General features: G+C 43.2%; 1 protein-coding gene across 1 annotated transcript in view; it reads left to right on the forward strand.

Moving 5' to 3' along the window:
- The window catches only part of LOC142302376 (dynein axonemal heavy chain 3-like), a 2626214-nt gene that overhangs the window by 1016889 nt on the left and 1584728 nt on the right, over window positions 1–24597 (forward strand). The window contains exon 32 of the mRNA XM_075343433.1: window positions 8112–8249. Coding sequence (XP_075199548.1) covers window positions 8112–8249 — 138 coding nt within the window. The remainder of the gene's footprint in view (window positions 1–8111; window positions 8250–24597) is intronic.

The following is a 24597-nucleotide window of genomic DNA, read 5'->3' on the forward strand; positions in this document are numbered from 1 at the left end:
CTGCACTAGCAGGACTGGTAGGACAGGAGCTGGCCATAACTGTGCCGCATTACCAAGTGTGGTGGCGTCCAGCACTGACGCCCTATCCCTGCCTACCTCTGTCCTGAAGTCGTAATGGGTTCAACACGTGGAGGTGTGCTCTATCTGAGCACAATAGAAGACTGCGCACCTCCATGTTGTCTCCAGCCCTTTTATAACCTGGGTCCGTCCCTACCCAGGGTGGACCACAATGCACCTCCAGGTGCAGAGTGCCACGTCAACATTGACATAACCAGCGGCCTATCCTGAACCGCCACTTCACTGATGACATCATGGCAGCCACGCCCCAAACACCTCACTAGTCATTGTCTGACGAACAATGATGAGGTGGCAAGTCATAGGGGTGGGCCTCTGCATGCCAGTCCGGAGTGGCCACATCATCAGGACACCTGATGCCCTGTGGCCTATCTGGGCCTGCCACCTCACGAACATGGCCAGTGAGGTCCTTACCGGACCTAACCTCTGATGCACTAAGTGCCTGAGCATGCTCAGCTGCCTGAACAACCAACTTAGCCTCAAAAATCAGACTCAGCCTGAGCATGCTCAGTGGCACAACACAGGACTTAGACACAGACCGAAGTCCAAGTACCTGTGCAAAGAGGCTTTTCGCACTAAGTGTGGGAGCATGCTTAGTAGCCCGAACTGAGGACTTAGCCTCAGGAATGGCACAGTCAGGCTGAGCATGCTCACTAGGCGAAACACTGGACTTAGGCTGTGGCTAGGGTAAATCGGCACACACATGCACACTAGCCGCCTCTCTACACTTTGATGTGAAGGAGGAAGCAGCCAGCTGGACGACCCGAGGCACGGCAAAAAATGGCAGCCGATGCCTGTGCGCAACTGGAACCCTAGCAGGCTGCTTGCGGCTATGGTGGCACCTATTTGTAACACCATCTTCTAGCCAAAATAAAATGTCTATTTCTTCCCGTGGATAATCTGATATGATCCCTTTGTTACGGACACGACCATCACTACCAAATGTAGATGTGGCACCAAAACAGCAGGTGGTTGAATGTATCTCAAGTGCTCCATCAAGTGGCCTCTCCTCCACCTCAACTTCAATATCCCAAAGACTCCATTCCTCTGTGGTGTCACCCCAATCGCATTTGCTTCCTACCAGCTCTCGTCTCCACCCACCCTCCTGAGTATGGGGTAACAGAGATTGTTGAATCTGCAGAGCTGTTTAGTCACACTATAGCCTGGGAATCAGAGGTCTGCTCCAAAGCTGCTGTGAGTCCAGACAAGAAAATTATCTGCACTGATGCCCAGAAGCTTTGTGAGTTGGATCCAGGCCCAGATGAAGAAGGTTCTGAGCATAATGTAGACCTCATTCCCAAACTGTAACTCCTCTTGGTGGAAACAATGGGGAACATGCTGATGAGACCCAGATACCTGATTGGAACGACAACTTTACTATTTGGTCAGGGCAGGAAAAGGTTGGCACTCAGGAGTCAGGACTAGGGGAGTGAAAACACACAGGGTGATGATGAGGTTGGAGACCCCACTTACTGTCAACCCACAGTCAGCCAGTCGATGAGGTCAGCAGAGGAGTTGGAGGAGGATGCTACTGACGACAAGGTTAGGTTATGTCTTCCTGGACAGAGACGAAGTACTGGAAGCACGTCAACAACTGAATCCTCAGCCACAACTCTGCCTCTGAGCAGAAGTCATGGTGGCTCTGCAGGTCGCATGGGCTGTAAGCCTTGCCTAGCCTGGGCCTTTTTTCACATCGCAAAGGATCACCCAACTCATGTTATCTGTAATATTTGTCACCAATCTGTAAGTAGAGGCCAAAAGCTCACTACTTTAAGTACTTCGGCCATGAACCGTCACATGGATAGGAAGTGAAAGGGTGAGGGTGTATTGATGACCTTTATCCACTGTGAATGCAAGATGCTTATTTGCCGTTCATTGTATGCATTGTTGCTGAACACCCACAAAGGGCCGCTGTTTTGCATCTGCCTTTGACTGTTTGGTCACTATAGCCATAGCAAAACAGTCTTCGGCTGTGGACTTGGAGACCGGAGGAGGAGCTGTATGTGAACTGAAGTAAAAGAAAAAGGTGTGCGTAACAGAAAGGAGCCGCCGCGGAAACACTTAGGTGGATTGTGAGGAGATTCGTGTTGGAGCTTGGTGAGGAGGACCGTAACGTCTGTGACCAGCATCCTGTGCCGGAGACCACCATTCTTCAGTTGCTGGCTATACTGTTTACCGTGAGAGGATCGTCAACTCTGTATTTATGGCAACTGAACACCACAGTACCCGGGTACGGTAGGCTGGGCCCAGACAGGACTGCCTGCACGCAACACTTTGTTTTGGCAACAAAACACATATCTGTTCTGCTTAGGCCAACTATATAGACAATAAGACTTGCTCCCTCTGCTCTGTCAGTTTGTCAGTTACAATTAAAATCCTAGAGGGACAGCGACACATGTTTGCATTGACTGTTGCTTTACAAGATTTCCAAGGCTGTCTTGCTGAGCTTTGTGGTTTGCCTTACCACTTTTATCATCTGCCTTATCTGTGAGGCTTCAGCAAACAAGGGTATCCAGGGGAGTTAATAGGTTTTGTCTATTTTTAGGTAGATAAGTTGTAAGCTCTTGCGCTGTGCCACTGGTAGGTCGTGTTCGCACACACACACACACATACCGTATTTTTTGCTTTATAAGACGCACTTTTGTTCCCCCAAATTTTGGGGGAAAGTAGGGGGTGCGTCTTATAAGCAGAATAAACGGGGGGGAGGGGGTGTGTATATTTATATACACTGCATGGTCTGCTCTGGAGCGCTGCTGGGGGCAGGTGAACGCTGCGGGCTGCAGCCTTTGATCTCCTGCTCCCGCTCATATAATATGCACTGCCGCTGTCCATCACCATGGTGCTGAAATCGCACCGCAGTGACGGGCTGGGGGAGCGGTGCATATTATATGAGCCTGTATCCCACTGTGATCGCACATGCCCCCCCTGTGTTATGTATGGCCCCCATGCTGCTGCTCATCCTAAAATAAAAATGCTTTACTTACCCCCTCCAGCATTTATCCCCGGTGTCCCTGCTTCCACTGTGATCAGGCACGCAGAGATCTCACTCTGCCGTGCCGATCACATGACCGGCACCAAGAACCAGGTAGTGGAGGAAGAGAAGCACGGATGGAGACAGGAGGGAGATCAGCGCTGCAGGAGGTAAGGAAAGAGTGTTTTATTTTACTATGGGCAGCAGCATGGGGGCGATATCTAACACAGGGGAATGTGTGCAATCCATATGGGACCATAGGCAGTACAGGGGAACGTATGCAATCCATAGGGGACCATAGGCAGCACAGGGGAACATATGCAATCCATAGGGGGCCATAGGCAGCACAGGGGAATGTGTGCCAGCACAAGGGGGCTATATTCAATATAAAAGGGCCATATCCAGATTAAGGAGGCTAATTTTAGCATGGGGGGCTATGAGGGACATATACCCTATATGATTTGTTAGACGGACACTGGCATTATAAGATGGACCCCATTTAACATTAAAAAAAAAAAATCTCTTTTCCTTCACCAAATTTGGGGGTGCGTCTTATAATCAGGTGCGTCTTATAAAGCGAAAAATACGGTAATTACTCCTGCTATGCAGAGGGATTACCGGGTATTAGGCAACTGTTTAGACAGTCCCTTGGTTAGGCAAAGGTTGGTGAGAAGGGGTTATAGATCACCATTACGAGTGGTGCAGCATAGGGGTGTAGGCTTTTGGACTCGTGAATAGATTGTTCTTTTCTTTCTGTTTTATGCATGGTTGTTATTGTTTGTTTTGCTAAAGTTACACAATCATTTATCAATCCCACTGCCTAGATTAATTTTCCTGGTGCGTGGTTTTGCTGTATACTGGGGAGCCCACCCTGTACATGATTTTAAATGAAGATTAAGTCGCAGTGGGAAGGTCACTGTGCTACAATGCGGCCTAGCGGGGCGGGACAACCACCGTCTGCCCCATCAAGTGCATCTGCATGCTCTTCATCCTCTGTGACTGTGGGGACAGCAGTCACACAGGCTTTTGGATGCAGACCTTCCACCCCTTTACTCGCAACAGGCAGTGTGATTGGCAGGTCGTCAGTTGTTTTGAAAGAGGAAACAGCTGCTGGTGTTGAGCTCTCTCAGGCATCAAGAACACCTTTGGATGAAGGCCACATTATATCTAAGCCCGCACCTTTCTCACAGATTGGCTGGACTACCTGCAGTTTAAAATTGTGTAGCAGAAATGGAGAGGTCATGTAGAATGCAGAGGTGGTCTAGCTTTCTTGTCAGCAGAGGAACTCTCACTTCCTATCCCAGACAATGAAACTATGCCCCAAGGAACTGCCTGCACTTTTTGCACTTAAAATTGCGTAGCAAAAATGGAGAAGCGGTTTAGAATGCAGATGTGGAATAGCTTTCTTGTCAGCAGAGGAACCCTCACTGACTATCCCAGACAATGAAACTGTGCCACTAAAACTGCCTGCACTTTTTGCACTTAAAATTGCGTAGCAAAAATGGAGAGGTGGTGTAGAATGCAGAGGTGGTATAGCTTTCTTGTCAACAAAGGAACCCTCACTTACTATCCCAGACAATGAAACTATGCCCTAAGGAACTGCCTGCACTTTTTGCACTTAAAATTGCATAGCGAAAATGGAGAGGTGGTGTAGAATGCAGAGGTGGTATAGCTTTCTTGTAAGCAGAGGAACCCTCACTGACTATCCCAGACAATGAAACTATGCCACTAAAACTGCCTGCACTTTTTGCACTTAAAATTGCGTAGCAAAAATGGAGAGGTGGTGTAGAATGCAGAGGTGGTATAGCTTTCTTGTCAGCAAAGGAACCCTCACTTACTATCCCAGACAATGAAACTATGCCCTAAGGAACTGCCTGCACTTTTTGCACTTAAAATTGCATAGCAAAAATGGAGAGGTGGTGTAGAATGCAGAGGTGGTGTAGCTTTCTTGTCAACAGAGGACCCTCACTGACTATCCCAAACAATTAAACTATGCCCCAAGGAACTGCCTGAGCTGATTTAGACAGATGCTGTGATAAACCCTTGCACAGCACTGGCACAGACCTGCCTAGCAAAAATAGCTAAGAACTGCTCTAATGTAGCCCTGAAAAGGCTACACAAGGCTACAAGTAGTCCCTAATCCCTAAACCGATGTGTAGATTGCACTGTATAAGTCTATAGTGTAAAAGAGAAGGAAAAAGAGGTATATCGTACCGGGATCACTACACAAATTAGAAAAATGAAAAAACTTTATTTGTATACGCAAGGTGGACAAATCCTGGCTCAAAGAGCGACAGGAGCCCACAGTTGGACAACTTTAAAAACAATTAAAAAGCCAATCCCCAACAGACCGGCCTCACTTGTATAAGTCTATAGTGCACACAGTAGCAGCGAGAACAGTGACTGTCACACACCCGCAGCAGAGAGATAATGGCGGCGATGGGGAAAATGGCCGGGTCTTATAGGGCAAGGACATGTGACATGCACAGCCAATGACACATGCCCTTGCTTGTTTGGCAAAAATCCACTTTGCTGTGTGTGTGTCTGTGATTGGCTGACAGCCTGGCTCGCCCCATTGTATGCGCAGTTAGGAATAAAAAAAAATGGCGATAGCCATTCTTTCAGCACTCAGCAGCACTAATCTAAACCCCGTCCCCCGCACACTATACGCTTACTTTTGATAATATCATTCGTAACAGTGACTGACAGTATTACAGTGAAAAGCCAGCTAGTAAATAGCTACGCTTTTGGTGATCGAACCGTCATCGAATGGTAACTCGAATGGTCGAATGTGAAGCAAATCGTTCGAGTTCGTCGAACGACTCGAACACCGCCCAAAACCACTCGAATTTGAAATTGGTGAACGGTTCTATTTGAACATTGCTCATCTCTAGTAATGACTATGGGTCAAAAGGTCCCTAAGATTAGGTCCCCGACGTGTTGTCAATAAAGGGTAGGGAGCTACCACCGTGGATGTCTGTATGTCTGTTGTAAGGATGGACCAATGCCTCTGTAGGTTCCTTTTACCTTCTCCTAGCTGTTGTTAAAGGTGGTGATGAATATGACATGCTTCTCCCGCGTTTTAGGTCTGGTTTGGATTAGAGATGCTTGAGTCTCCGTTCTGGCTCTCTGGTATGCCCGTGAAATAGTTTTACGTGGGTAACCACGGTACATGAACCTGTGAGTGAGACCAAGGGCCTGTTGGTGAATGTCCTCTTCTTCACTGCAATTGCATCTCACAAGTAGAAATTGCCCTTTGGGAATACCTGACTTGATGTGATGAGGATGGAAGCTTGAGTAGTGAAGGAGACTGTTGGTTGCTGTCGATTTCCTGTATATAGATGTAGAGAGTCCCTGGTCTTTTATGGAAATTATCAGGTCCAGGAAAGTAACCGCTACAGACGAAATGGTGTGGGAGAGAAAGATATTTAAACCATTATTGTTCAGGTTAGCGATGAATGCTGCACAATCCTCTTCCGAGCCCTCCCACACAAAAAAGACATCATCTATGTAGCGGTACCAATGTGAGACCCGTTCCTTAAATGTCTGGGATGTGAAGACAGTAGTGGCCTCCCACCACCCTAAAAATAATGGGAGTGAGATGGTGCAACAATTGTATTGCACTGTATATCACTCTGTATATGTTTTTTACAAACTGTTCCTAGCTTGAGAAATGCTCATTATTATTTGTGCCAAAAGGGCACATCTGTACCTACCTGCACGCAAGCTCAGATCCTCACAAGATCTCCTTCTCTGCTCCTCTCTTATCTCCTCTTCCCACAATTGCGTACAGGATTTCTCCCGTGCATCCCCCATACTCTGCAACGCTCTACCTCAGCACATCAGACTCTCCACTACCGTGGAAAGCTTCAAGAGGAACCTCAAGACCCACCTCTTCCAACAAGCCTACAACCTACAATAGCCCTCAGTCCAGTAGACCACTGTGCAACCAGCTCTGTCCTCACCTATTGTACCATCACCCATTCCCTGTAGACTGTGAGCCCTCGCGGGCAGGGTCCTCTCTCCTTCTATACCAGTCTGTCTTGTACTGTTAATGATTGTTGTACATATACCCTCTCTCACTTGTAAAGCGCCATGGAATAAATGGCGCTATAATAATAAATAATAATAATAATAATCTGTCTATCTATCTAACTATCTAGGGCACTCATATACTGTGACACTATACAAAACAAATAAAGTCCCTTATAGTGCTGTATAAAATATATGGTTAAAAAAGTATTAATGTCAATGGATGTGATAGGGCACAGAAAACAAAAAACTTACCATTGGTAAGAATGTGGAAGTTGCTATCAGCAGCATGAGCATCACTACCTGCTTAAGCCATCCGGGTAATAGTACTATCAAAAGCAGGCTACAATTCGTCTCTTTTGACTCCAACCATTATATTAGTGGGAAAGAAGTGGATGGTGTAATGCCATACTTTGCACATCACTCAACTCAGAACAATTTAGCTGATCACAATAGACCAAAAGGTATAATTTTTTAAATGTTTTTTAATTTTAATAAAATTATTAATATGGGATGTTGGTTATTACCAGGTTACCATCTGTTTCTATATTGAGGTCACTTTCACATCTCTAAGGCTATATTTGCAGGGTTGGGTACAGTGCTAGGAGACCTATGAGTATTATATACATCTTTTGAGGGTATTTGGAAAACCTGTGATTTTCAGCGAAATTACTTACTGTAAATCAATTTTGGGTTAAAAAATTGCCAAACTTGGTGAATTTGAAATTTAAAAGATTTGATGATCTCTAATAATGAGCTTTAGCAATTAAAAGTTATTGGTAAGAACAGTTTGAAAAGAAGGGTTTAGAATGTGGTTAAAATCTTAATTTTAATTAAAATTTAATAAAATGTTATTAATTAATTAAATTAAATTAAAAATAAACTTAAATTTAATTAAAAGCTTAGAAGATTTATTTTTAAAAACAAATACATTTTAATTTTAAAACATCAAAAGTTTTCCTTCTTGTTTTCTAATTATTTCTAGGTTTTATTCAATTTTATAAAAAAAAAACTGGCTTTTTCTTTCTTGTAGGTTTTGTTTCGGACCGTGGCTATGATGGTGCCAGATTATGCACTAATAGCGGAAATATCTCTCTATTCAATGGGCTTTGTTGCTGCTCACAATCTTTCCACAAAAATTGTAGCTACATATAGATTGTGTTCTGAACAGGTAAGGTTATGATTTGCACCAATTTATAGAACTGAACTATAAAAACGTCAGAGAATAAAGTAACAAAAATTGACATTTTATTTAAAGAGAATAGCTTGACAACAAAAAGTGAGAAACTTTGATTCTATTGTTTAAGAAGCAATTCTTACAAATGTTTCAAGACCATATTCTATGGAATCAATCAAAGTTCTGCAAACGTAAAATATAGAAATAATAAAACAAACCATAAAATACTTGGATTTAAAAATTATAGTGTGAATAGAGGTTTTCAAAATTCACTACTTTGTCCTATTGTGCAAACATTTACAGCAACAGGGGTGCATGGCAGTCAGGCCCCTGCTGATTGAGAAAGTAATAGTATATTACTATGACTTTCTATTGAGAAAGTAATAGTATATTACTATTACTTTCTATGGTTAAACATCCCTAAAGGTTAACATGGAAAAAGGTAAGAAAAATAAATATAGTTCTCTTTTTTATCTAGTTTAACCTTTGATTAAGCAAAAATAAATCAAAAACTATTAAAACAAAAGTTATTTAAAGCAGGTTTTAAGAAAATAATGGAAAGTGTCTGGCATGTGATTAAAGAGTATCTATCATCAGGAAATTACCTGTTATTTAAGATCTTAACTACCGCCAATATGTATTAAAACAGCAGCCATTAAGGGGTCTTATTGCTTACTGGCATTTTAAAATGACAGTAAGGAATAATTGAATAGCTCCCCACCGTGAGCAAAAGTCCCACTGGTGACAGCTGTATCTGACAGCTGATACCCTTGGGCATCAGCCCCAACTGGTTTTGGAACTCATTGGCAACTATGACCCCTTAAATAGTGCTGTCAAACGGTTAAACAGTGGTATCAAAGAGGTTTAAAGAGGATTAAAAGATCCATTTGGCAGAATATGATGAGCTCAGGGCATAGTGGCTGTTAGATCTTGCTGTAAGTAAGGTCTAACAGGCTCTCTCAGTGAGTCACTGATGTGTCTCACGTGCTGCAGTACAATAGTACTGCAATACATGACACGAGCGATCAAAGTGAAAAATATTCATATCCCACAGAGTGACTAAGTGAAAAAGTAAAAAAAAGAGAAATAAAACGGGTAAAAAGTTGTTAAAAAAAGACAGAAAAAGCACAGAAAAAAACTAAAACCAGTTTCACCACTAAAAGCTCAGCATTTGTGTTAGAACAAAAAATATATACATAATTGCTATCGCTGTATCTGGTAATGACCCAATCTAAAAACTTGAAAAAATGCAAAATCCAGCGGAAAAGATCTAGGACAAATCCTTATCTTCAAGTATAATTTTTTTTTTTTATTTTACAACTCCATTAAAATTTCAATATTCCACATGTTAGGGCAAAAAACATATATTTAGGGGTAGCATACCCACTGGGCTATGCATTTCGACGTGTAGTTACGCCTTCCTCATGTCGGACCCTACAACTGTGACAGACAGAATTAAAAAAATCCTGAAAATCACATTCTATGAGTTTTAAATAAGTATTTGAAACAATAGAAAAATAAAACTTAATGTTTGGTACAGAAACCCTTGTTTGGAATTACAGAGGCTTGAAATTTCCTATAGTTCTTGACAAAGTTTGCACACACTGCAGCAGAGACTTTGGCCCACTCCTCCATGCATTTATGTGTAAATCCTATAGTAAATTCCTCGGCTCAGGCTAAACCACAAATGCAACTAATCACTGTAATGAGACAGAGAGAAACACTTTGGATTCTGTCTGGACTCTCTTCCGGTAATGTACAATCATTTTAAATGACCATGGTTCTGTGCATACATAAAAAGATTGACACCTCCGGAACAAATGCAAACAAAGTCAAAAATGTCTCCAGCTGCCTCATGAGAGTGAGTGGCTCCATCGAGGGTTTTGTCTGAGTCGCATTTCCATTTTATTCACAAGGAAACCCTTGGAAAGTGATCAGCAATGCACACAAGAATGTGATAGCAGCCTTATACTGAAAGCAATCAAAACATTTTATGTACCCCACAATGTTATCAAAACCCTATAACTTATCATGCACAAAACTAGCCTACATCAGGTTCTTTATCTGTCACTGGAGATTAGAGATGAGCAAACCGGTCGCGGTTCGGCTCGAGGTCGGTTCGCCGAACGGAGGTCCCGTTCGAGTTCGGTTCGTCGAACGTTCGACGAACCGAACTCGAACAATAGGCTATAATGGGAGGCAATCACAAACACATAAAAATGCATTATAAATGTACACATACAGTTAATAAACATTGCCATAACACTTACCGGTCCCCACGATCCCTCCTGCACTCTGTCTCCTGCTGCTATTCCATCCGATAATCGCTGAATCCTCCTGGTGACCGGCACTGCCAGCAGTGATGCAGGACCTATCGTGACGTCAAAATAGCCATGTGACCAGTCACGTGGCTATTATCTCATTGGCTACAAACTGGTCACATGACTATGACGCATCATGTAGGACCTGCGAGTGCATCTCTCCGGTACACGGTGCACATTTGTGTATCGCCGTGTACCGGCGACATGCTGTAGCACACGGTCGACTCCCCGTTCCGTTAGGGACCGGCTGGCACAGGACCGGAGATCACCGTTGCCATAGCAACGCAGTTAGCGGTGACGCCACCGCTAACCGCGGCTCCGGGAATCATATGATCGGAGCCCTGTTGCTATGGTAACGCGTCTGTCACCGCCAGCAGCCAGCAGCACTGATCTCTCACTCCGTGAAGGCTGCAAGCTGCTTTCCGTGCAGCCATCACGGAGTGATTTCTGCACGGGAAGCAGCGTCTTCCCCCATTCAGCAGTGATGGAGCAGAGCTGCATTTGTTGAACGAGAAAGACAGAAGACCATGGATCGTGGAGAGCTGACAGAGGGTAATAAAGATGGAGTCTCTAATGTGTCTGTGTATTTATTTCTATTAAAGTATTTTTTCTCTGTGTGGTGTCTTTTTTTTAACCCTTTATTGGAGATTCTTAATGGCTGGGTCAAACGTGCCTGACATTAAGAATCTCTGGCTTAATACTAGCTAGTAAAACAAAGCCAGTATTAACTCATGATTACCCAACAAGCCACCCGGCTTCAGGGCTGTTGGAAGAGTTGGATACAGTGCCAGATGATGGCGCTTCTATGAAAGCGCCATTTTCTGGGGCGGCTGCAGACTGCAATTCGCAGCAGAGGCGCCCAGAAACCTCGGGCTAACCTGTGCTGCGGATTCCAATCCCCAGCTGCCTAGTTGTACCCGGCTGGACACAAAAATGGAGCGAAGCTCACGTCGTTTTTTTTTTAATTATTTCATGAAATAAGTGAAATAATTAAAAAAAACGGGCTTCCCTATATTTTTGGTTCCCAGCCGGGTACAAATAGTTAACTGGGGGTTGGAGGCAGCCCGTGGCTGCCTGCTGTACCTGGCTAGCATACAAAAATATAGCGAAGCCCACGTCATTTTTTTCGTGGGCAAAAAACTTCTGCATACAGTCCTGGATGGAGTATGCTGAGCCTTGTAGTTCTGCAGCTGCTGTCTGCTCTTCTCCATACAGACAGACAGCAGCTGCAGAACTACAAGGCTCAGCATACTCCATCCAGGACTGTATGCAGAAGTTTTTTGCCCCCTGAAAAAATTATGTGGGCTTCGTCATATTTTTGTATGCTAGCCAGGTACAGCAGGCAGGTACGGCTGCCTCCAACCCCCAGTTGCCTATTTGTACCCGGCTGGGAACCAAAAATAAAGGGAAGCCCTTTTTTTATTATTTCATGAATTTCATGAAATAATTAGAAAACAAATGATGTAGGCTTCGCCCCATTTTTGTGTCCAGCCAGGTACAACTAGGCAGCTGGGGATTGGAATCCGCAGCACAGGTTGGCCTGAGCTTTCTGGGCCCCACTGCTGCGAATTGCAGTCTGCAGCCGCCTCAGAAAATGGAACTTTCATAGAAGCGCCATCTTCTGACGCTGTATCAAACTCTTCCAGCACCTGCCTGCTATACCTGGCTAGCATACAAAAATATGGCGAAGCTCACGTCCTTTTTTTGTAGTTTTTTGGCAAAAAAAATAAAAAATGCTTCCCTGGATTTTCCATTGCCAGTGAAGGTAACACCAAGCAGTGGGGGTTAGCAGCCAGTAGCTGCTTGGATTACCCTTAGCTTGCAATACAAAAAATGCAGCGGGAGCCTATATATATTTTTTTTAATTATTTATTTAAATAACTAAAAACAAAATGGGCTTCCCTGTATTTTGATTGCTGGACATCACAGTGCTGTAAAAATAAATGTTTAAAAAAAATGACGTAGCGCTCCGCGGTATTTTTGATTCTCAGCGCAGATAAAGCAGACAGCTATGGGTTGCCACCCCCATCTGCCTGCCGTTACCTTGGTTGGCAATCAAAATACAGGGAAGCCCATTAATTTTTTCTATTTAAAAAACAGTTAAAATAAAAATGACGTTGGGTCCCCCCATTTTAGATAGCCAGCTAGGGTAAAGCAGATGGCTGTAGCCTGAAAACCACAGCTGGCAGCTTTACCATGGTTGGGGATCCAATGTGGAGGTCCCCCCAGGCTCTTTTTTTTATAATTATTTTATAAATATTAATAATTACACAAAAAAAGTAGGGTCCCCCCCAAATTGGATCACCAGCCAAGGTAAAGCGGAGAGCTGTGGTCTGGTATTCTCAGGGTGGGAAGGTCCATAGTTATTGGGCCTTCACAGCCTAAAAATAGCAGGCCGCAGGCACCCCAGACGTGGCGCATCCACTAGATGCGCCAATCCTGGCGCTTCACCCCAGCTCATCCCGTGCCCTGGTGCAGTGGCAAACGGGGTAATAAATCGGGTTGATACTAGCTGTAAGGTCACCTGACATCAAGCCCAGCAGTTTGTGATGTCATGGCATCTATTAGATACCCAACATCATAAACTGTCAGTACTAACAAAAAAAAAATCGACAAAAGAAATTTATTTGAAAAAACAGTCCCCAAAACATTCCCTCTTTCACCAATTTATTGTAAGAAAAAAAATAAAGGGGTCCCACGACGACTCTGGACCGTCTAGAATATGGGGGGAGACACTCAGGGAACGTATCCCCCATTTTTTAGGAGTGCTGTCACGCTCCCCGGCTCCCCTGCCACGCTCCCCGGCTCCCCTGCCACGCTCCCCGGCTCCCCTGCCACACTCCCCGGCTCCTTTGCCAGGCGTCCCCCGCTCCACGGCCTCCATGCTCCCTCACCTGCGTCCTCCAGGCAACCTGGCCCCGGTCCCGGCGCCCATCTGCGATGCTGAGCGCTCCTGTCTCCTGTGCACCGCTCCCTGCTCTGGCTTCTGGCACCCGGGCCTCGCTCATGCGCATTAGGGCGCGCGCACGGTCATTGACCCTCTCTTAAAGGGCCAGCGTCCTCCAACAGGATATTGAAGATTCAGGTGCAGGGTATATAGGGGGGGTTCCTTTCCAAGTGGGCGGGGCCTGTTCTTCGTGTTTTCTAAGCTAGGAGTCAGGTCTCCCTGTGCCATTATCTCGTACTTACCTATCTCTCTTGTAGAGCCGCTCCTGTCTCGCCAACCGGTCCTGACGGTTCCAGAACCCCGAACGGACTGTCCGCCATCTTCTCAGTTCCTACCGTGTCCGATCCCTGGATCTGTGTGGTGACCGACCTCCCCGTTCCGCTGGTTTCGGACCCTGCCTGACATCATCTCGGCCTCCGAACCTGCGCTCCGTTACCCGGACTACCTTCAAAGACCCCGTGGTCCCAGGGACTTCTACACCCACTCCTCTGAATGGACTGTCCTGCTACCCGTAGTGCTTTGGCTACCGGGCACCTTGCCCTTGGTGGGGTGCTCAGTCCAGTGGATCCACCTCCTGGGCCTACCCGTCATCCTGGTCCTAACAAGTGCAGACCCTTCATGTGAGGAGTGTGGGTGCAATGAATCTGCACTCACTCTCCCCGGGTCCACAGCAGCAGAGTCCATGTCATAATGGTTGCTACCAAAGCTGCAATGCCCTGCTCATGAGGTAAGGGCATGCCTAATCAGGAGAACTATTCTACATTTCCAAATATTGGTATTTGCTGATATTATTGCTATTCCACCTACTATATATTGGGGATAGGATCTTGGAGATGGAATACCCCTTTAAGTCCAGTGATCCAGCTGAATGAATACTTAACAACAGAGCTCGCTATTTAGATGTGTTTTCTTGTGGCGTATAACGGACTCTCATGTTTGGTAGTCATTCAGCAGGGCAACTATAAAAGCAAATCCCTCCATTTGGAAATGTAGTATAGCTCTCCTGATCAATTATGTTCCTTACCTCATGAGCAGGGCATTGCAGTAATAATAATAATTTATTCATTTATATAGCGTTATTAATTCCATAGCGCTGTATGTCTTTGGAGTGTGGGAGGAAACCGGAGTACCCGGAGGAAACCCACGCAAACATGGGGAGAACATACAAACTCCTTGCATATGGTGTCCTTGGTGAGAATTGAACCCAGGACCTCAGCGCTGCAAGACTGCAGTGCTAACCACTGAGCAACCGTGACGCCCATTTAGCTTACAGATGCATAACCACCACTCACTGTGTCTGAACACAGGAAGCTGAGATGACAGCCGCTCTGTGCATGCGGCAGCGTCTATTGTGAAGGAGAGGGCCGCGGGGGATCAACGCTGCACAGGTACCGTGGGACACCGGGGAACACCGGTGGGGTTATAGGCGGTGACCTGGCAGGGCCTGGGGAGGAGTTTTCTGTCGCATGTGTAATGGCACATGCGACAGAAATCAGAGGAGTAGGATGAATGCGGCCAGCGCGCTGCTGTGCGCGCGGCCATCTTGGATTTCTGGGAGGGCATCAGGGGGGGCACTTTGCGACACCGGGGGACCGGAGGGGACCGGGGAGGAGATTTATCATGTTTGTTCATGCCAGATGGCAGATAAATAATTTTTTACCGGCGCTGTCATTTACTGTAACGTGATCATCGGTGTACGGTGTATACCTGTGATCACGTGAGCGGGGACCGGAAAAACCGTCCTGAATCATGATCTCCAGGGTCTCAGCTAGCCCTGAAACCCCGGAGATTTTCTAATGCTGGGGGGCGCTATTCACTTATTTCTGCCTGCTGTTTATAAACGGCAGATCAGAATAAGGCTACATTAACACGACCGATCCATTTATGCGGTCTGCAAAAAACAGTCCGTTTTTTTCACGGGTGCATCCGTGTGGCATCCGTTTCCGTTCCGTAGACGGTCCATATGTCATCTGTTTGTCATCCGTGTGCCTTCCGTTCTTTTGTGTACTGCAAAAAAACTGAAGGAGGGTAAATGCATAAATTTACCCAGGATCCATAGCTTCATCCTACATGAGGCGGTCACATGTTCACTCCAGTGCCATTTTCTACTGCTTTTCACAGCGTAGAGCGCTCTGGTGATTTTCTTGTGCTTGTGCACTTCATATCAGTCTTTTCTGTCATTATAATGGCAGAAAGACATATAATGTCCCACTCTCCTGCATTTTGTAATTTTGCACCCTTTGGTGCCTTTCATGTGGCACTAAGGGGTGCTTAGCTTCGTATTTAGCCAAAAAAATGAAAAACAAAAATGACGCAGGGTTCCCCTTAGTTTTGTAGCCAGCTAGGGTAAAGCAGACGGCTGCAGCCTGCAGACCACAGCTGGCAACCTCACCTTGGCTGGTAATCCAAAACTGAGGGCACCCCACGCTGTTATTTTAAATTAAATAAATAATTTTAAAAAAAAAACACGTAGGGGTCCCCCCAAAATTGGATCACCAGCCAAGGTAAAGCAGACAGCTGGGGTCTGATATTCTCAGACTAGGGAGGTCCATGGTTATTGGACTCTCCCCAGCCTAAAAATAGCAGGCCACAGCCGCCCCAGAAGTGGCGCATCCATTAGATGCGCCAATCCTGGTGCTTCGCCCCAGCTCATCCCGCGCCCTGGTGCGGTGGCAAACGGGGTAATATATGGGGTTAATACCAGATGTGTAATGTCACCTGGCATCAAGCCCTGGGGTTGGTGAGGTCAGGCGTCTATCAGATACCCGACATCACCAACCCAGTCAGTAATAAAAAAAAATAGACGGCAAACACATTTTTATTTGAAAAAACACTCCCCAAAACATTCCCTCTTTAACCAATTTATTAGAAAGAAAAACAAATCCAGGTCTGGTGTAATCCAAGGGGTTGCCATGACGATCCACACTGTCCCAGTCAATGAAGAGCAGAATGTTCCCCATTGGCTTGATGAGCAATGCAGTGACCTGAGCTAACATCAATGGGTCAGCCCAGGTCACTGCAGGGCATGACAAGTGCTGCTGTCAGCGAGGTACATTACCTGCGCTGATCTCCATCACACTGACAGCACCTGTCACTGAGTTCAATGACCGCCGCCTTCACAGCCAAGTATCGCGAGAGGCCCGTGACGTCACCGCTAGTCAGTCTCGGGTCGGAAGCGAGAGAAGGTGATGTGACAAGCGGCGGCCGTGGAGGACAGTGACAGCGCTGAGGTCGGGATGGCGGGACTTCATCACCGCAGGTAAGCCGAGCGGGACCATGTGTGCAGAGTGTGTGTGTGTGTGTGTATGTGTGTGTGTGTGAGTGTGTGTGTAAATGCCGTGGGCAGGAGGGGGCGGAGCGAGCTGAGCGGGGAAGTGTGGGCTTCCTGCACGTAACTAGGATAAACATCGGGTTACTAACCAAAGCGCTTTGGTTGGATACCCGATGTTTATCTTGGTTACCAGCTTCTGGCAGGCTGCCAGTGATGGCTCCTGCACAGCCCTGCTTTTTGCTGCTAGAACCGTTCTCGAACGTATCTAGAACTATCAAATTTTAGCAAAAAAGCTCGAGTTCTAGTTCGATCTAGAACAGCCCCAAAATCACTCGAACCGCGAACTGGAGAACCGCGAACCGCGCTCAACTCTACTGGAGATATAGGAGTCCCAAGTTACTGGTAGAACAAAAACTCTAGAAAAGTGATGGGTCCCACCACAACATAAATAAAATCCAGTGGAATCTGCTCTCCCAAATCCAAATGTCCTCCTCCTTTTGAGCCCCCCCCTCTGTCTAAATCGCAGCAAGCGCCCACATTTTTGGCATTATTGTAGTGGGGAGAGTGCACGTAACAATTTACGGGGTGAGTTGGGCACTAGGCTGGCATGTTTGCAATTCTAACACCAATGGCCCACAATCCATACATGAGGGCAATAATGCATAAACTAGTTGAAAAAAAAACAAAGAGAAAAAATGCAATCCGATACTAAGCATAATTTATCTTTTTATTAATGACAAATATATAAAATACGAATAAGCAAGGAAACACATACAGCTAAGGACAAAAAGATAGAACCGTGGGACACCTGGCAATAAATTGTGTTAAAAGATGAATTTATGTGTGAACTAATCATTGGACAGCACAAAGATATATGCTTGAAACAAAAATTGTAAACATCTCTTAAGTAAGAAGTAGAAATTTGTATGTAAAAAATTAGTAATGAAGATAAAAATTCCAAAATAGGTCCCTTGTTGAAAGGTACAAATAGAAAGTAAGGCAGGAAAACATAGCCAAAATCTAAGTGACCATAGAAATTAAAATTGAAAGCTCTAAGAAATGTTTAATGGCTGCAAAAATAGAAAAGATGCTGTAGAATATTAGGTATTACCTATGGGAAATGTCAGTCACTTGGAAGGTAGTGCATGTTCACGATCCCATCGCACCTGATGCTTGTTTCGCATAGAAATGCAGCAAAAATGAAACATGTGAACATATCTTTAATAGCCGAGCCATCTCTCATCGTATTTATATAAAAGAGGGATTGCAATATACCCTTAAAAACACGTGGAGGAGGGCCTCAGAATATTTTTTTTTTTTACAATTATAAAAAGAGTGAGACTCCTACAGTGGTCAAGCCTATGCACTAAGTGTAAGTGCTGAAAAACATTAACCCTTGGGGGTATATATATTTCAAGGTAGGCCTCTAAAAATTGTCTTGAGATAATGGTCTCAGAACTGGAACCAACATTTTTCAGACATCATTTATATTGTATATTGTGAATTGAGAACCCACATCAATAATGTACATGTGCCATGTTATGCCTATTTAAATGAGTTGATGCACCAGTCTATTGCAATTCCAAAATATTTTATATTAGTCCAATTCTTCACAATTACTATAAATACCTCATTTTTATCCTAGAGCCTTAGATGCAATTATCAGCATAGTTATAACACATTCCAACTAAAATAACTAAATAATCAATTTGTTGTGTCATTTTAAAGTTTATACAGATATTAGAAGTGGCACTGATTTGACAACGGTAAGGTTGAAAGAACTGAAAGTGTATCTGTACCATGTCTTTACAGTCAGCTCACTTTGATTAATGAATCTAATTTTATCCTCACATTGTTTTGATAGTTTAATACGTATTCATCCCCCAAACAATTAAAGCATGTCACAAATGTCTTTATTCATTTAGTTACTTTTATGATTGGTGATTACCAAGATCTAATTTTTATCCCCTTGTGAACAATCGACCAAGTCCTAGATTTTCCAGCAAGATTCCTTCCCGCCTGAGGTTTTCTCACTGTGCTTATCCCCCCATTCATACATATTAGTATTGTTTCAACCTAACATTTTATCTTGCCACTTTTGTGCCTAGGCACTTTGCAGAGGAATGTAATAAGATGGATATAGGGCTATTGTCTGATAGAAAACCATTACCCTTTAGGGTGAATACATGACCCGCAGCACAAAGATTTGACATTCCATCCGCTTTGTGCCTTGTGATTCCATTATTCATAGCTTCCTTCATTCTGCCTCTTGTCACTGTGTAACCGATGCAGTGCTTAGTACTGCAAATACTTAACACTTATCTGTTTCTCAGACTTTTTCCTTTTAATTTTTTGCACACATAAATGATGATGTATTTACATTATCTTCTATTTGATATAAACATTTTAGGAGAGATGGACATTAAGCTAGAAAGGAGACTAATTAGTTAAAACATCACCACAAAGCATTAGTTTGCTATACCCAAAATACTACTATTTCCATAAGACTTGGAAATACGTATATTGTGCTTTTAAGATGTATCCACTTCTTTTGTGTTAGCATTAGTAGCAGAACATAAAAATAATTTTCAATTTTCAATTAAATTTATGACTTCTTAGACAACCTGCATTATTTACGTGATGACAGCTACTGTACAAATAAAAGCTTGCTGCAATTTCTTTCAAACCCACTGGCTGGGAGTTTGTTGTTAGGCATTCTTACTATTGTTAAAGGGAACCTATCAAGTCCAATATGCACCCCGAACCATGAGCAGTTCTGGGTGTATATTGATAATCCCTGCCTAACTGTTCCTGTATACAGTAGCATAGATAAAGAGATCTTTAGAGAAAGTATTTTCAAAGATCCAGAGTACCCAAGGCTTCTGATCATGCGCCCTAAACTGATGCTAGGTGTATGCTTTCCGGCTTCAGTGAGGTATAGTATGCATGACCAGAAGTGCTGAGGATATTGTGAGGTATGTGCAGCGTCGCTGCGTATTCATTAGCATGTTAGTATGCCCACATGGGTGTGCTAGCATGCTATATGGGCCGCCTATCTAAGAGGAGAAATGCCATTAGGACTAGTGCTCATGCTCATTAGCATAGATACAAGATCTTTAGCAATACTTTTTCTAAAGATCCCTTTATCTATGCTAGTGTATACAGCAACCGTTCGGCAGGGATTAGAGATATGAACCCAGAGCTGCTCATGGTTTTGGGTGCATATTGCACCTGAAAGTTTCCCTTTAAGTCTTTACTTGTCATCTTCAGTAATACACTGCTCCTCTGCTTCATGGCTTCTCCTTGGCTGAGGGCAATGCACTCCTGAAGATTGACATTTCTGATGAGTGGCATGTTACACTACTGGTTTGAGCCTTGCACACTCTATTTCTGCAGCAATATTGAATGGGCACAGGAACACTAAAGCTGAATGGATCCTGTGGTCCAATGATAGGTCTATCTGTAGACAATTGCTTAATTTGCTTGCAATTATGGGGGACAGTAACTTAGCCAACAAGCCTTAATCAATAAGATAAAAAGAATATCTCCATGCTGTCGAACAGAAAGGATTTTTAATAAGATAAAAATTGAAAAGTTGATTTTTTTACAATTTTTTTGCGCTTTCAACCATTTTTGAAGATGAGACAATGCCTTTAATGGATATGAAGTAATGGAAATACGAGACAATGAAAGATGAGATATGTGTATACAGTATATAAGAAGACTACTGGTGTCTACGGGCCACTCAAGCTTTCTTAACGTTCAGCATAAGTATAGTAATTGTCACAATTCCTCTGTGCAGAGCATGTTGCACACTAGGAGATGCTCTGCTGTGTTTTCCTTGGCTACTGGCTGGCAGGTTAATTGACAGTGCAGGCTTCTATGTTGGTTGTGGGAGGTGCTGATTGCTCAGGTGTTCCATCTTCTGGGTAATTGCTCTGCTTCTTTAGTGAGCATGCTCTCCCAGAACCTTGCCATTCATACTTTTTGGTTCTGTTATTGTGCTATTGGCCTGTGTTCCTGCATTTGCTCTGATCTTTTTTTCCTGACCCCGGACTGTTACTTGACTCCTCTCTGCCCGCTCCCTATTTCTGTCGCGACCTCATGGCTTTTGACCTGAGACAGTAACCTGACCATGTCTCAGTTTTCTCCCTGAATCCACTACATGCCTTTTCGGAATTCTGACCCTTGGATCGTGACGTGACTACGCCTCTATGTACTCCCTGTTTCCATATGTGTCCTCCTGTTACCAGAACTCGGCTTTCCTAACTACTGTACTGTTTGTACTACCCGTAAGTAGTGACTAGCATCACAATAATATTTGTTAGGTGCTAATTTTAAAACTTCTGCATTATTTAGGCTGGGTTCACATATATATTGGGTATACCAGGTTTTTTTTTGTTAGCAATTAATTCAAATGCAAGGCTAGTATTAGCACCGGTCAAAGATGGGCCAATGCCACGGCCCACTGCACTTTATGGGGCCTACTCTAGCATACCCCATAAATTGTCATTCCACATGTGATCGCAGTTTTGAGCACCCCAGTGAGTTAATAAGTTCACTGCTTCAGTGCAACATTCATATTAATTTTGGGACAAGCATGCGTTTTCTTTTATACGTCAGTAATAATTTCCCCTATTCCATCCTTATCAGGTCATACATACCATAACACATAGTGTTTATAAAACACCATTGGCATGGCAACATATGCACCCTAATCCTCACCCCTGGACACTTCTCTCTCATCAGCACATAAATAATATAATTTTAATTTTATTTATATAGTGCCAACATATTAGGCAACACTTTAGAATTAAGTGGCGATATATACAGACAATAAAGCCATTATAAAATAGCACAATGTAACACATACTTGAACAGTTACAGCAGAAGGGAGGGCCCTGCTTCCAAGCTTACAATCTATTAGGAAATGGTAAATTACTTGTCATTTATGGTACAGCTATCAATATAATACATAGGGGTATTCAAATAAGGCTGCATGATCTGGTCATAAGCCAGTATCTGCCTAAGTATAATTAATAAGTGCTATTGGGTGCATGGAGGATGTAGAAATAGATGAATAGGATGGACCAGAATCGGATGAATATGTAGAAAAGGAGAATAGGAAAGAGTTAGGTTAGTGAAGTAAGGTGATAGGTCTGTGTAAGGAGACTAATTTTAAAAGCATACTTAAAATGTGTAGGCTAGGTATTGATTATATTGTATAGGGTAGTACATTCTAGAAAATTAATGCAGCATAAGAGAAGCCTTGGAGATGGAAGTGGAAGTTTTGGATTACTGAGGATGTTAGTCTTATATCAGTTGTAGAATGGAGAGCATGGGTGGGGTGCAGAACTGTGGAGAGGTTTGAGAGTGAGAGAAATAAGTTTATATTGTACTCTATAGTGAATGAGTAACCAAATCAAGGCATTGTAGAATGGCACCACAGACTGCAGGAGGTATCAATATTATGCATTTCTCCCCTTTTTGATTGTGCTCTATGACAGCCATTTTGTGACAATCCACTAACATGTAAATATATACTATATATTACTAATTGCACTATACTTTATACACATCCTTATTCTTTTTCCATTTTAAGCTATTTTTTTTCTCTATTTATAGCTTTAATAGAGTTTTACCACCCATTAAAATATTTGTTCTCTTTAAACAAATACCATATACTTACCTCATGCAACATGTATATTTTGTTGTTGTGGTGCTACCTGCTGGCTTCTCACTTTTTAAACATCACCTTTTTTAATAATATGTTTTTTGTATATATAAATAAAGTATTACTTTTTATCTTTCATTATGGTTTCTTGTGAACATTTTTTCTTGTCATATGGGTAGTCAGTGCAATGACTGGCACAAGGTAGAGGCATCGGTGTATTGGCTGGACAGAAATGCAACTGTGGGTGCTCCATTCAGGATGTATTGGAGAGATGACTGGTACAAAGGAGACCTATCAGTATAGAGTTTCAGTAAGCCTAGTGAACATGAATAAGAGCAACATTTAAGAGTTCAGAGTTTTTGTAGTTTCCAAGGTGAGGAAAGGTCGGATTCCTGAGAGGTTGTTAAGATAAAGCTGACATGGGTGAAACACTGATTGGATATAGCAAATAAGAAAAAATGCTGTGTCAAACATGACCCCAAAAATGCAAGTGTGCTGTTTGGGAGTGGAGTTTTTTGTTGAACCACCCAGGGAAATTGCAATATTGTGTTTAGGTAGGTAAGCATAGGGAGAAAACATGAGAAGATCAGTTTTCTAGAGATTCAGTTTCAGATAGAAGTAAAACATGATGTTAGAGAATGCAGACAACAAATCCCTAATATTTTGAATTAAAATGGGGGGATGTCAGAAAAAGATGTGTCTAATTAGATGTCATCAGCATAGAGATGGTAATGAAAACCAATTCTGCTGATGGTTTGTCCAATAAGGGCAATGTATAGAGAAAATATGAGGAGGTCTAGGATTCAACCTTGTGGAACCCCAACAGTAAGGGGAACAAGAGAGGAAGAAAAGTTGGCAAATAATTCAGTGAAGAAGCAGTCACAGAGGTAAGACAAACGAGAGAGAGTGTTTTGTTTGGGGCCAAAGAGCATAGTAAAAAGAAGCTGTTGATCAACAGTGTCAAATGCAGCAGAGAGATTCAGTAGAATATGGAAGAATAAGTCACAATTAGATTTAGCTGTTAATAGATCGTTTGAGACATTAGTAAGGGCAGTTTCTGTAGAATGTAAAGCGTGAATACAAGATAGTAAAGGGTTAAAAAGAGCATTATCTAAGAAATTGAAAATTAGACAAGAGTGGCCCAAGAGACTATATTCATTTTATAAACAATCATCTTTTCTATCTCATACATTAATTTCACTTGCAATTTTAAACTTATGATTAGTTATGTAGACTCTTGTCATAGCACTGCATTGTTACTGTATTGCTCCTAAAAGATCTAAGTTTAAATTTTCCTTATTTTGATAGGATTTTGTAAATCCACCTTTGTCTTTTAACACAACTTGAACCTTTCTTGGCATGCTCTCTATCAGATTTAAGCATGTCTAGACCGAAATCCGATCACAGTTCTCTTTTACACCATCACAATGTTGGTGCACTCTGGTTGACTCACTTGGGTTTGTACACAGCTTTTTCTTCAACTCTACCCACAAGTGATCAATTGGGTTAAGATCTGGGAAATGTAGGGTCAAATTCAGCAGCTCTACTTCATGTCATTGAATCACCTCTTCGTAAACTTGATGTATGCTTCAGGTCGTTATCTTGCTGGAAAACTATGTCATCCTTTTTATACCCATAGTACTTGAGTGTACAAAGAGACTCTTCTTGTAAGATGCTCGCATATAGATCAGCATTGACACCACAATCGATCCAACACCTTTCGCTGTGAAAAAACCCACATCATCAGGCTTCCTCAATAAAAGTTGACAGTTCCTTCTATATTTCTGTCCGTTAGCCCCTTTTCCCCTTGTTTCTTTCATACCCATTTACACCTTTCAGAGCCTACTCTATTGACTTTTGTCTCATCGCTCCAAATCACCCATTTCCTATTTTCTACTGTCCACTTTTTGTAGTTAATTGCAAACTCAATCTGACATTTCTGATGATGATATTGGTCAAGGCTTTATCACTTTTTTTTGGGCCACCATGCTGGATTCGTGTATTGTGCATCGCACATTGTTTGCATGGATTTCTGTGATCTCAGTAATAAGAAGCAGATGAACCACTTCTACTGATGTATTTGTTGTGGCAGAACAGATAGTTGTGATGAGTCGACTTGTTGACTGATA

This window comes from Anomaloglossus baeobatrachus, chromosome 4, assembly GCF_048569485.1.
Source record: "Anomaloglossus baeobatrachus isolate aAnoBae1 chromosome 4, aAnoBae1.hap1, whole genome shotgun sequence".
Taxonomy (NCBI): Eukaryota; Metazoa; Chordata; class Amphibia; order Anura; family Aromobatidae; genus Anomaloglossus; species Anomaloglossus baeobatrachus.